Below are 15096 nucleotides of genomic sequence, written 5' to 3'. Positions count from 1 at the left end.
TTTTTAATCATAAGCGTGCACAATTCCAAGTAGACCTTTATCTGTATGCAACCACCAGACCTTGCTCTTTAGTCTTCCTTTAATAGGTAAGATTGCAGACCAAAGCATACATACAAAAGCAACCATTCATTGTCTGCTGTGTTAAAAAATTTATAAGAAAAGTTACGCAGATTGTCAAGATTATTATTCAATAGAAAATTTTATTGGAATTCTGTGGAAGTAATTTGTAAGTAGTGAAAAATTAAAATAAAATCTTTCATTTATTTCCACATAGATATAAGAGAAACAATTATGTATGATTTATTAGTATTCTTAGTATACTTCTTGTAGGTTGAATGAGCAAGACCTTGACATTTCTACTGCTTTTGTCACACTATTCCATGATAAAGAAATTTAATTTTATTGTTTTTTATTATTAAATTAATTTTTTCATTAAATATGTGATATTAATAAAATAATAATGTACAAAGCTAAGAAATTTTAGGGATTTAACAGAATTAATAGATAAGACTAAGGGTCTGTTTGAAAATGCTTACCGGTTCAACCGCCAAGACTTGGTGTCATTCAAAAACATTATGTTGCCTATAAAGTTTTCGATAATTTACCGGTTGCTACCAGACTCGCTGATCTTTAAGAGTGGATTAGAGAGTGACCAACCAAATACCAACAATGTCATTCATTGCTACAATCAACTAATCAGTAAGCATTTCTGAATGGGCCCTAATAGTAGTAGTATTTAGTAAGTAACAGTAATACATATTAAATCACAAAGTTGAATTTCTTATATTATTTTAATCCTAATATAACCCGAGTCCAGTTCACCAATTTATTAGCATCATAGATCTAAAACCCAATCTATAGCAAAAAGAAAAAGATGTGTGCACTTTAGTTTATTTTGTGTATGTATGTAGTTTAAAGGAAATGTTGCTTGGATCCTCAAATTTTTTGTGAATGGTTTGGTTTTGTCCTTCACTACTTGCCCTTTTGGTCTGTGGCCAAATCTAAAATGGATACAAAATAAAAGGCCATTTTGCTCTTATGGAAATAGCAGAAAATAAATGAAATAATATCTATTACACTGATTTTAAATAATAATAAAAATAAAAGACTAAAAAGGCAGTGGCTATTGCGAAAGCAAAGGCTTTAGAAGAGGCTTATAAAGCTTTCGAAAGGAAAGGTGAGGAAAGGCAGTTGATGAGAATTGCCAAAGCAAGAGATAAGCCATCAAAAGATTTTTCCTCTATTAAACTGATGAAAGATGATAAAAGAGTGGCATTACAAGATTACAAAAGGGTCAAGGAAAGATGGAAAGTATATTTTGGGAATTTATTGAATGAGGAAAACTCCAGAACTTTATTCAAAGATGGAACGGAAAATGAAGGAGTGGTGCAAGATATTAGCAGAGAAGAAGTGGAAAGGGTGCTTAGGGAAATTAAGCAAAAAAGCAGTAAGAACCGATTGGATTCTGGTGGCGACTTGGAGAGGTTTGGGTAAGGAGAGGATTGATATCCTCTGGGACCTTATGAAGAAATTGGCAGCAGGATAAGATCCCAGATGAATGGAGGAAGAGTATTCTTGTGCCAATCTTTAAAGGTAAAGGGGATGTACAGGATTGTGGAAACTACAGATGTATAAAGTTGTTGTCCATACTATAAAAATTTGGGCGAAAATTGTCAAAAGAAGGATTAGACAGGAATCTGAGATTGGAGAGGAACTGTTTGGCTTTATGCCAGGAAGGGGTATGACTGATGCTATCTTTGCTTTGAAACAGCTGATGGAAAGGCATATGATAGATACCAAGGCAAGAGATATGGAGATGTTTGAGGGAAAAGAATGTTCCAGAAAAATGTTAGGCTTGTCAAGGAAATGTATGAGAGAGTGGAGACTCAAGTTAAGAGTAGCGTGGGTCGTACAGAAGGGTTCTCCACGAATGTTGGTTTACATTGGGGATCGGCCCTTAGCTCTTATCTGTTTTGCCTGATAATGGACATGTTGGTTTGTGACATAAAATGTGGTGCTCCATGGAGTATGCTGTTTGCAGATGATATTGTGCTGTGTGAACCTTCCCAAACCAAGGCTGAGAAGAAACTGGAAGAATGGAGAAAAGTTTTGGAAAAAAGGGGCACGAGAATTAGCAGAACTAAAACAGCTTATATGACTGAATGGCAGGGACGAGTGCAATATTAAAATCCAAAATGTGCCGCTTCCTATGTTTCTGAGTTTTAAGTATCTAGGGACCTTTGTCGAGACAGGAGGATTGAAGTCGGAAGTGCAACATAGAATTCGTTGTGGATGGTTGAACTGGAAGAAATTGAGTGGTGTGTTATGTGACAAGAAAGTTAGCTGCAAACTGAAAGGTAAATTGTACAAATCGGTTGTTAGACCTGCAATGTTGTATGGGGCTGAGACATGGGCAATCACAAGAGCCCAAGAAAGAAAGATGGAGGTGGCAAAGATGAGAATATTGAGATGAATGTGTGGAGTGTGAAGGAAGGATAGAATAAGGAACAAGTTTATTAGAGGTTCTGTTAAGGTTGGACCCTTGAGCAGGAAGATGCAAGAATGCAGATTGAGGTGGTTTGGTCACATAGAGTGAAGTAGTGAAGATTATGTTGGAAAGAGGATCGGAAAACTGATAGTGAAAGGGAGGAAGACCAAGGCTTCATTGGAAAGACAAGATGGAGGAAGACTTGAATCAGAGGGGATTTAAGAGAGAAGATGCCCTAGATAGGAAGAAATGGAGGAAACATAATAGAAAAAGAAATGCCGATCCCATATAAACATGGGAAAAGGCAAAGATAAATAATAAATAATATTACATTGACATTCGGCCAAACTTGTATACAAGTCAAACTTTTACAGTTTAATTAAATTTTAATTGAATAAAATAACAAGATTGGAATTCGAAGGGCATTATAAGGTATTCCTGCCTAAATCTGCAATCAGGCCAAAACTTTTTTGGTGGATTGGTCATGATCTCAAACTGTTTTATATGAAATTTCAGCTTCAAAATCATATATGCTGCAATATTATTTTCTAATTATTCTGAGTGAGTATGCATACATATATGTATATATATTTCTATAAAACTGTAACAAAGGTTTTTGTAAAAATATGTTAACCCAAAAACAAGAAACATGTTAAAAATTTTGCTATTAGTTTAGTTTGGTCATAGATATTACTATTAGTATTTGGCAGTTTTTAATGGGGATTATTGCTTGAAGGTGAGTTTATAGCCAAGATGATGCTTGTCATTATTCTTATACAGCTAAGTACATTAAAACTTTGGGAATAAAAAAAGATTTCATCTCACTTTTACACAATTTGAGAAATATGTATTTGTTATAATATATTTGCATAACTTCTCAACAGTAAAAAGTTAAAAGTTGTATTCTTTGAAATTTTTTTTCTGAAATTCATTTAAACAATTTTCAAAAAAATTAATTTGATGATAAATTACTCAATATTTATCACTTCTGTTAATTGACGAGACTATGTCTTGTCTAAAATCACACTGCTGTCAATGGCTTCACACCTTAGAGGTATGAAGGAGTACAGTACATGTCAGGAGTTGCAATTTGGCACAGAGTATTTGGTGCCCAAATCATGCGCACATAAAATAAACCAGACTTATAGGTAGTCAGGGGAAAATACAAAATGCTGAGACCGTTTCTACAAACAGGCGCAAGTGCGAGATTTGCACATGCGTTGCTCACGCTTCCGAGAGATGGTCTTGTCCCAAGAACGGCTTTGCCATTTTACTTGTTTAGAAATAATACTTGCATTTATTGGCATTTTTATCAATAAATTTTTGGCTGATTGATCATCGCATTTGGCTTTAAAAGAAAATTTTTAAAAAGTTTTTTTTTTTTTAAATTCTATAACAAATGAATGAATGAATTATTTGTTTTTTATATCTTTCCTTTGTTATTTATGATCTACTAGTTTTTTCTTTTTATTTATTTCAATAAACTTGATTTATCATCTGCATATAATAAAAAAAAATATTAGATCAATTTTATAGATATTATCAGATAATAAGTCATAAAGATTTGCCATTGTGTACATAAATAAAACAATAAAAAATCAACCTGAAGTTTTGTGTGAGAGTTGAAGTATTGACCAAATATTTACATTAAGGTGTATTAAACTATAATATTCTATTCTGAATTTTTCAATATTAACATTTTCAGAAATGGAAAATGTTAAAATGCTTCAGTCAAAATTCAAAATATATTTTAATTATAGTGTAATATTTGATAGTTTATTACTATAAGTAAATTTTAATAAAAGATAAATGAAATTTGCAGGCGGAAAATCACATGGAGTACGTCATCGAAGCTCACGATTCGGAAGACATGAAATCTTGGTTAGCGACCGTGAAATATTGCATGAGACATTTAGGAGATACTAGTACTGAAAATTCGTAAGTATGTTTCCAGAAATTAGAATCCAGTATTTAAAACTGTATAAAATTAACCAGGATAGAAGAGATCTACAAACCGATTAGTCTCTGTATATTTACACAGAAATATTCACACTATCGACATCATTCGGTAGATAGTTCGAAAGTTAAAAGTAATTCTAGTTTATATTTTACACATGCATTACAATTTATATATTGACATCCTGTATGTAGTAGTATAAATACAATGCTTCTAAACTGGATGGTTGCAGATTTAAACAGGGAAAAGTTTTTTACAAAATAAATTTTATATAAATTAATCCAATGCAAGGTAAAACGTAGTATGATAAAGCATTCTAATCATTTGTATTGCATAAATTCTTGATAGAAATGCAACCAAGGAGTGAATTACCCATTGATAATGACATGAGGTATGGTTAATCTGTAAATTACCTTTCCAAAACAAAATGGGATTTATCTTATCATTAATATGTACACAGTTAACTTTTATAAAACAGCATAAATAAAAAAACAAAATGTTAACTTTTACTACATATATAAAATTAATTTATATAATTTAAAACTTAAATCGTCAACTAGGACATATCTATTATTAGGACTTATTATACTGGATAGTTGGTTCTGCAAAGTCAGAAAAACAGTTTTTATTAAGACTGTTTTTCTGACTTTGTTTACTTAATTTACTTAATACATCAAATAATTATTAATTTTTCATCTACTAAATATTAAATTTTTTATGAATAATACCTAAAATCGATTGTTAAATTTTCCCCCAGTAGACCACGTCTGCCTACCGTACCAACTGACAGTCTCACAAGATTACGAGAAAAACAAAATGCTACAAACATTAAAAGTAAGTTATATTTATTATATGTAACTTTTTAAAACTAAATTTAAAGTGGTAAGATCCATAAAGTTTTTCTTTCTTTCAGTAGCAATTTCAGATGATTTTGTTTCTTATCATTTGTCATAAATGTGCCAAAATTATATTTATTTATCTAGAACAATTATAAAATAATAACCAAAATACTTTGGGTTATTAAAATATATATACGAGGACAGCTTTTTTTTTTTCAAGCTCCAATGGTCCATAAAACAAAGACAAGTGTAAATAACAAAATGAATTTATTACTAAAAGTTAGGTACAAACATGGTTACTTTTTGACGTAATCACCGTGAAGATTGAGGAATTTGTCATATTTGTGGACAATCTTTTCCATCCCCTTGTCATAGAATGTTGCCGCCAGTGAATTGATATGGCCTTAATGTTTTGAAGATCATCATTAGTCTCAAACCTCTGCCCTGTTAGCCATGTTTTCAGTTCAGGAAAGAGATGGAAGTCTTCACACATTAAAAAGTTCCAAGCTGGATGGAAGTCTTCACCGTCTTTAAACACCCAGCGTATAGCCCCGATTTAGTGCCACGTGACTTCCACCTCTTTCCTGAACAGAAAAAGTGGCTAAGAAAGCAGAGGTTTGAGACTAATGACGATCTTAAAAACAACATTAGGGCCCATCTCAAGTCATTGGCGGCAACATTCTATGACAAGGGAATTGAAAAGCTCGTCCACAGATATGACAAATTCCTCAATCTTCACAGTGATTATGTCAAAAAGTAACCATGTTTGTACCTAACTTTTGGTAATAAATTCATTTTGTTATTTACCCTTTTCTTTGTTTTATGGACCATTGGAGCTTGAAAAAACGGTCTACGTATTTCTCAATGTTTTTAACATTTGAATTACTTATGTAGTGTGCTCTCCAATGTAAGCATTAAGTAAAATTTTGTTTTATAAATTAATTTGTTTTTACTAGGGATGATTTTTTTCACCAGTTGTCTTTTAATTTTTCATATAATTAAATACTTAACTAAAAATAATAGTAGCGATTATTTGGTTTTTCTTCAGTTTGAAAGAAAATTAGACAAGAAACCAAAATGGCAATGTTCTTAAACTGAGCCAAATCACTTTATTAGCATGCCATTATTGTCAAATTTAATAAAATCTCTTTGTGAGCTACTTCGATATTCAAGCGATATTACAATCAATAATTTATCCAAAAATTTTCTGTCTTAGTTTAATTAATTTATTCATAGCTGTAACCAAACTACTATTTATCTGATTACAAAAAATTTCTAATTACCTTTTTAGTGCAAGATGGAAAAACTTATTTTATTAAAAATTATATAATAAAGGATAAAATTAAATACCTATAAAATATAATAGTTTGTTCCATCTTGCTACTTTCTTCTCAGAAAGAGAAGACATTTTATGTAGCATTATTCTATGCCCACAAGACATAGGATAATGCTACATTGTGATTAATAAACATTGGCTAATTGCAAATTTATATGGTGAATGTCAAATTTACATTAATTAATTTCTTTGTTGGTCATCTGTATTCAAAAATGTAAATGGCATAATTCTTGATCAAACACAAAAGAATGATGAGGTGGAAAAATTAAAAACTCTCTTCCTCCTTAATTATAAAAGTTGGAAACAATTAATTATTTTAAAATTTTTTGTGTAAAAAACTATGAACTTATTCTGTTATGAAATAGAGAGTGATGATGCAACACCCGATGCCAGTCCCGATCCAGTTCCCGAACTACCTCCCCGTGGCGTCGCAATAAGCGGACCTGCAAACAGTGCCCATCCTTCGTCGGCGTCTGGTGGAAATGGAAGCAGCGAACTAGTCGTCTCACCAAATGAAAGAGAAACAGGTATAAAATATTTTATAATTGCTAAAACATTACACCTTTTTGTTGTTAGTGTTCTAATTACAATTAAAAAGAACCAAAAAATACACACAGACAGACAGAAACCAGAACATTTTTTAATGAACTTTTGAAATAGTTTTGCACAATGATATATTTTTTATATATATATTAGATACGGGGCCCGATATTTATCAGACTCTCCAAGAATATCCTTGGTTTCACGGGATGCTATCTCGCAGCGACGCGGCCCAACTCGTGCTGCGAGAGGGACCGATCGGCCACGGAGTTTTTCTGGTGCGTCAGAGTGAAACTAGAAAGGGAGAATACGTGTTAACTTTCAATTTTCAAGGCCGTGCAAAGGTAAATTTTTTTATCTATACACTGATAAAATATAACTGTTACATATATGGTTCAAAATTTTCATAAATTTGCATTAATCTTGTAGAAATAATTAAACACAAATTGTAATATTTTGATATAATACAAAATGAAATGTCTTCTTCTGCGAAGGTATTTGATGGAACAGAAATGATTTCCTATTTCATATCATCAAAATCAATCAACAAATTGTAAAGTGTTATAATCCATAAAACACTAATTTTATTGAGTTCTCCCATAAACAGTGTTTTACGGCAATTATCATATTCGTTCTTAAATTTTCCCATATAAAAGAATGGTGTCATAGCCATTGCTGTGCAAAATCAAAACTTCAAACATATCTGAATGTTTTCTTACACACATCGATACTTGTTTAACTTATGGTGGATGCCTGTATTTGGATAGATTAGAACACAAAGTATTAGAGTATGTTGTTTTTTGCAATGCTGGAATTCTGAAATGATGCTATCAAGAGTAGCATTATTTCAGTATAGTTTTTACAAAGTTTTTTAAGCAATTACATTTTGCATCAAACTCTGAAAATTATTTTTCATTTCTTGCTGAAGCTGGCTGGCTATTCTGTTGATTCACATCCCTTTTTAAAATGTTTACAACATTCATACATTTGTATATGTAACACATTGTCATCTGTCATTGTCATTTACAAAGAGACTAGCAATCAATAGACTGGATAGCCATATGAAATTCTTAAAATGTTATCATGATATATGGCAATGTACACGTGCGTAACTTGAAAATGCATGGTTTATTCTCACATTGTTCTGAGGACGTTAACAGATGAGAAAATAAACTGATCGACACAGTTGACAAAGACCCGGAAAATCTAAATATTGCTTATTGGCAATTAAATCTGGATTTTTATGATCCACTGGACAAATGCACCTCATCAACATTGAAATCTGCCTCTTCAAAAAGACACATTCATGGATCTGTGAAGAAAAGAATTTTTTGTAACAAAAGTTTTTTCCTATCAAGAAAAATCAGTGTCTTACAAGTTTGTCCCGAGAGTAGACCCATTAAAAAAGTGTATTATATTGACATTATCGGTAACCTCGGTGATACAGTAACATGAATGGTTTCATCTGTTGCAAGCAAAAGCTGGATTCTTCGACACAACAATGCCTCATCACATGTACTTCTACAGTCTCATCTCTCCTGCAGACTTTGACATCTTTATCAAAATGAAAGGGTCACAGATTGCAAGAATTTTAATAAATGGTATGAATATTGCTTGAAGTGCGTAGCTGAAGAAGTAAATATTTTTGACATAATCAAAGTTTGGTTTATTTGACTCAAGACTTTTGCATTTTAATTATGAGAAAATGATCCATAATATAAAAATTTCTACTAGAATAAAAATTCATTATTTGTGAAACTTTGCAATGAAGCATTACAGGAGACGATAATCAATACTTTTCTTTATTTTATTTGAATAGCTGAACATTTTAATTTTTGTTTTGGTTAGAAATATTTTAGTTAATTTTAAAAAAATTATAAAAATTGATAAAATTATATTACATACATTATATTTTCTTCTTTTCTGAAGTATACATCATTTATTAAATGGGTAAAATATGTCAAAACTTTTAATGTTTTTCTTTGTGGATGATGATGATTTTTTTTTTTAAATAATAATAGAAAGTAAAAATTTCACAGTATATCAATGTAAATAATGCTGCAAATCCAAATCTGCATAGAAATGTTTTGTCAGATTTAAATTTTATTTCATTTAGTCTGTATTTTAATACTTTATTCAAATTAACAAAATAATCTTAAATTTTATTCTGCAGCATCTTCGTATGACAATTAATCCCGAAGGTCAGTGTAGAGTTCAACACCTATGGTTTCAGACGATATTTGACATGCTTGAACATTTCCGTGTGCATCCCATTCCCTTGGAATCGGGTGGTGCCTCCGACGTCACGCTGACCGAGTTCGTGGTCAACCTAGAGGGTACGCAGCTTTCGAGCACTGCGCACGCTGCCAGGGCGTCGCCTTCTCACACGCCCGCGGCAAACAACTCCAACGGCAACCATGCACACCGTGTTCCTAGCGTTCCGGAGCTGCGAGACGTCGTGACCTATGGAGGTTCGGTCCGGGTACGGAGTCAGTCTCTGGAGAACCTGCAGTCCCATCACCATCATCCCCAGAACGTGCACGGCAGAGCTGTGGAAAACACCTACTCGTTTGTCTGAGGTCCGTCCTCGATCTCTCGAACGGATTCCGAGACACCGCTCATCTCGTCTGTTAGTCTTTGGTAGACAACGAAACATTGAAAAACGACAATTTAGCTTTTATGGCAAATGCGGTCGATAGGCAGCCGAATAGAGAGTGCATTTCTGTTTCCCGATTGTTCGTCTGACGGAACAACAACAGAACCGTTTACGTTTTTGTGAAATAGTAATAGATTTTGTCGATTTTCATTTTAGCAACTTAATTCTGCTCGAAGTCTGAAGAAACTTAGGAATACGGTTCTTTGTGAATAGTGTTGCATGTGAGTGATTATATGGAAATATCCGAAGGACCGAAGTTTTCATCATAATTTACTCAGTGACTTGAATATCGAAGACTTGCATGCATCGGAATTTAATTTTATCATTCAGTGCAATTATTTTGCACAATCATGAGTGTTTTTCCTGTATTAAAAGTATACACAGAATTTGCATTTTGAAATGTGAAAATCTTCCAATGCTGCTGTCGTGGCAAATAAATTATAATTATGCATGAAATTTGGATTTTATTATTTACAAAATAATGCTAGTCTATTTGACAAATTAGTTGTAATCTACTTAATATGATAAATAAAAATAAAATTGGCATTTTGAAATCTTTTGATGTTGTGTTGACAAGATGTAATTGGCCACATACGTCTTAAAATATCAATCCAATAAGTTGTTATTAGACTTCTTCATGTTAACTGATTGGTTTATAAGTAGATTCTTCTCATAATACAAAGCATTATCACAAAATTTTCATGGCGTGTATGACAATTATACAAAACATAAACAAAAGCTTTTTGTTCACTTCTATAACAATAAAATGAACAATATTAAATCATGTTTGCATTGGCTTTTTGCACTGGTAACGGTATTTATAAAGTCTTAAGAGGTGGTGTGATCACGTTTCTACAAATTTGTATTCCATGGCTGTTCTAGGTTTGAATCTCAAATCTTTTACAAAATTTATTTAATCTTTAGTAAAAAAAGAAATGTAACCCACCTTTCTTCAAAAATAATTTAGTTGTGTACTGTTGTTCCATTCCTGTCCTATACTGCTGGCCATTAAAAATGTTACACCAGAAAGGAAAGCAAATAGCAGAATCATATTTATTGTACTGTACATATACAGTATAATGGGAGGAAGACATGCTTAAATTGACAGGTCATTTTGAGGTACAGAGCATGCAGGAATCAGTACCCAGAGCGGCTGCCTCTGGCAGAAATAACAGCTGTAATCTGACTGGGCATCAAGTTGAACAGTTTGGATGGCAGTTATGAGTATAGTTGCCCATGTGGTTTCAACTCTATGCCAGAGTTCATCTATTGTACTGGCTGGCGAGTGGTAGCATGCCAGTTTCTTGGCAACCATTGACCAGACATTCTCAATTGGTGACAGATCTGGAGAACATGCTAGCCAGGGCAACAGTTGAACACACTATATTCAGGAAGATCAGGAAAGCATGGGCAACATGCAGTCATGCATTGTCCTGTTCAAAGGTAATATTATGAAGGCTTTCAAGACAGGGCATAGCTACAAGCCTTAACACATCAGAAATCTAACCACAGCTGTCCAAATTACTGGACTATATGAACAAGAGGTGACCAAGATGTGTACCCAATGGCACCTCATACCATCACTCCAGATGATGGACCTGCATGATGAATGCAAACTGGCAATGATTGTTCCTCAGTGGATCCACACATGGATATGGATATGGCCATAATGATGCTGTATGCAGAACCAGGCTTTGTCTAAAAAGACATTGTGATGCCACTCCTGTGTCTGCATTTGTCATTGACTGCACCATTGTAGGCAGACCTCATTGCACTGGCACCATCTGTACAGATGCTTGTTCTGAAAATGACCCAAGTTCACAGTTCAGTCACATCAAATACCCTTATTCAGGGTACTTGATGTGACTGTACGATTCCACAAGACCATGTGGAGAGATGTCTGTCCTCACAGGCATTACTGACCAGAGGCTGCTGAGATACCATACAGCATTGTGTATGGCCTTCCTGGACCCATCAAATCCATATTCTTGTGACAGTCATGGAATCAGGACCAACGTGAGCAGCAATAGCGTGAAACAATAAACTGCAGTTCCCGTAAGCCAGGGGTCGGCAACCTTTTATTTTCGTAAAGAGCCATTTACTGAAATAATACTTATGGAGCCACCTCAATTTTTAAAAATATACATTTTTAAAAATTGAGCATAAAATGTTTTTTTTTTTCTTTTGTTAAAATGGGTTTATTTGTGCTTTACTTAAAGGTGCTGTAATAAAACACAATGCAATTCAATTATTTATTATCCATGTTACAATAGTCGTGATTTTTGTTATTAAAAAACTTTTCTTGACATATTAAACACTGGGAATCCTGTTAAATTTGAAACTGCTGCATAGAATTCAGTCCATTCACTTCTCAATTTTCTTCTACTTTTCTCTTTTTTCCAGCCATATTAATTATAAAAAGTAGAACAGTGATTTTCTACCAATGTAACAAATAAGAAAAATTATCTAAAAACCTGTTTTTTTATATCTTAAGCGCAAGAAAACAAATAGATAATAATCTCCGGAAATATTATGATTATAATAAACTTACTTGATAAAACAGTAGATTAACTTCTATATAAAAGATACCCAATAGAACACAAAACTAAAAACAGAAAATTTACAGACCACTTACCAACACAAGAGCAACACTGTAAGTGAGAAATTCTAGAATCATTATAAAAACAGTCATAAATTCTAGAGACAAATAACATTGTGTTTTCAGTCATAAAAGTAAGGAAACTTTCCTATTTACAGTACAATAAACATTTCTCACAACCATACTCTAATTTTTACACTTTGTGCCATCTAAGACTTGATAAATACAACTAGATGTTGTGTTCTTTATAAATGCTTTTATAGGTAAAATGACAAGTGATTAGTGAAATTAGAAAGTCTCTTAAAAAATATTAGTGGAGTTTATGAGTTATCTTTTCCTTTTATTTATAACAAAATAAAAATTTTAATTTATGTATATTATTAACTAATTTAAAAAGAGCCTCAATTATGCATTAAAAGAGCCGCAGGTTGCTGACCCCTGCCGTAGGCCATGCTTCTATCACGATCAAACTCTGGCACATATTGGTAGGCATTCCTCCTCCTCACACGAGGCATAACAAAACCTTTACACAAGCAACCAACATGCAAATGTAATTTCTGTACGAGAAACCAGTTTTACAATCTTCCCTTTTATACAGACTGTAGGTGGTGGCTTTACTTCTACCTGCTTTTCAAGCATGTGTTGAAATGCTAATAGTTTGCTTTCATCAAATTTCATGTTTATTGCATACCACCGTGGTGCAGCAATTTTAATGGCNTATGAGTTATCTTTTCCTTTTATTTATAACAAAATAAAAATTTTAATTTATGTATATTATTAACTAATTTAAAAAGAGCCTCAATTATGCATTAAAAGGGCCGTATGCAGCTCCGTAGCCGCAGGTTGCCGACTCCTGCCGTAGGCCGTGCTTCTATCACGATCAAACTCTGGCACGTATTGGTAGGCATTCTTCCTCCTTCCTCCTTACACGAGGCATAACAAAACCTTTACACAAACAACCAACATGCGAATGTAATATCTGTATGAGAAACCAGTTTTACAATCTTCCCTTTTATACAGACTGTAGGTGGCTTTACTCCTACCTGCTTTGCAAGCATGTGTTGAAATGCTAATAGTTTGCTTTCATCAAATTTCATGTTTATTGCATACCATCATGGTGCAGCGATTTTAATGGCTAGCAGTATACATACAGATTTCATTTTACAAAACTTTAAATATTTCATGTTCAAAATAAAAGTTTGTAAGATCTGTATAAATAAATATGATTATCTACTTTTTAATATATGTACTACAAATTTCTGGTATATATTNATCGTGGTGCAGCAATTTTAATGGCTAGCAGTATACATACAGATTTCATTTTACAAAACTTTAAATATTTCATGTTCAAAATAAAAGTTTGTAAGATCTGTATAAATAAATATGATTATCTACTTTTTAATATATGTACTACAAATTTCTGGTATATATTCCATAGAAAATAGTTAGATTGGAAATTAAACCTTTGCATAACATGCACATCCAAATTTGACTGGTATTTTTTCTTTTCCAACCAGCACTAGGCCTATTAACTATAGTCTGAGTGTAAAAAACATAAGTTTGAAAATTAAATCTATGACCATACAAATAATTTGGGTCCTTACAAAATATCCCTTTTTAATAATCCAACTAGAGACAGACGGCAAACAACTTAAAAACCGATGAAATGACATTAAAAAATACAATACAATACAATTGATGCCAACCTTTTTTTAGAGGATCCAATGCCAAAAATACAGCATTAAAATTCTTCACAATATCACTCAGGTAAAAATCAATTTGCATTTATCTGCAGACCTCTGGTGGAAAACTGGAACAGCTTCATAATGCCGTGTTTAATGCCGTGTTTTTGGCATCGGATACTCTAAGAAAAGGTCGGCGTCAGTTGTATTGTATGTATTTTTTAATGTCATTTCGTCGGTTTTTAAGTTGTTAGCCATCTGTCTTTAGTTGGATTATTAAAAAGGAATATTTTGTAAGGACCCAAATTATTTGTATGGTCATAGATTTAATTTAATCAACAAATTTATCCTTGGAACTATGTAACTAATAAGTTTGAAAAGTTTGAAAGCAAAAGCATATATTATATATACTGCATATGGGCACTGCTGACTAAGCTGAAGGGGAATAACTACCTCATAGTTCCTCTGTAACTACAGCTCTGACTCACTAGGTCCCCCACTTTAGTTGTGTTGACAGCTTGGATTTATCGGACATTGACTCCACAAGAGTCTGAAGGTGTTATGCAAGAATTCTTAGCCATGATGGCACTGTGTAACTGTTGCATATTGGCAGGTTCTCCTCTAATGAAAACAGCTCTCTTTTATACTATTTGCATGGGAATCTGGTCACATGATCATCAGTTGTTTAGAATACAAAGGTTACTTTTGCAGGAGTGAGCTAGGCGATGACTTTTGTTGATGTAATAGAGTCGCTTTCTGCTCTCCATTCACAATAGAATGTTATCATTTCACAACTGACTGTTAAAATTCCCATCTGTTTGTTGATAATAAAGCTGTCATTCAATCCATATCTGGTGCAATGTTTTTATCTAACTATTGCAACGGATGTTTACTAAAAAATTCTCTTAAAAATGGATTTTAATACCCCTAAAATCATCGATCTTACATTAGCAAGGTATGCCTGTATCGTCAAAAGTAAATTCAGTCAGATTCGATACT

At 32.9% G+C, this 15096-nt stretch overlaps 1 protein-coding gene across 2 annotated transcripts in view; it reads left to right on the top strand.

Moving 5' to 3' along the window:
- The window catches only part of LOC111618220 (SH2B adapter protein 1-like), a 33056-nt gene extending 20072 nt beyond the window's left edge, over positions 1 to 12984 (top strand). The window contains exons 3-7 of one of the 2 annotated variants that reach the window (XM_023359701.1): positions 4311 to 4426; positions 5203 to 5279; positions 6986 to 7147; positions 7317 to 7504; positions 9334 to 12984. In XM_023359701.1, the coding sequence (XP_023215469.1) occupies positions 4311 to 4426; positions 5203 to 5279; positions 6986 to 7147; positions 7317 to 7504; positions 9334 to 9738 (948 nt within the window). In that variant the 3' untranslated portion in view covers positions 9739 to 12984. The remainder of the gene's footprint in view (positions 1 to 4310; positions 4427 to 5202; positions 5280 to 6985; positions 7148 to 7316; positions 7505 to 9333) is intronic. The other variant, XM_023359702.1, reaches the window with a different exon arrangement.
- Positions 12985 to 15096: the final 2112 nt, after the last annotated feature.

Source organism: Centruroides sculpturatus, unplaced genomic scaffold (assembly GCF_000671375.1).
Source record: "Centruroides sculpturatus isolate CEXI.00-Female unplaced genomic scaffold, Cexi_2.0 scaffold124, whole genome shotgun sequence".
In the NCBI taxonomy this organism is placed as follows: Eukaryota; Metazoa; Arthropoda; class Arachnida; order Scorpiones; family Buthidae; genus Centruroides; species Centruroides sculpturatus.
Note: the sequence above shows the minus strand (reverse complement) of the source record. Positions and strands in the feature narration are given on the sequence as shown.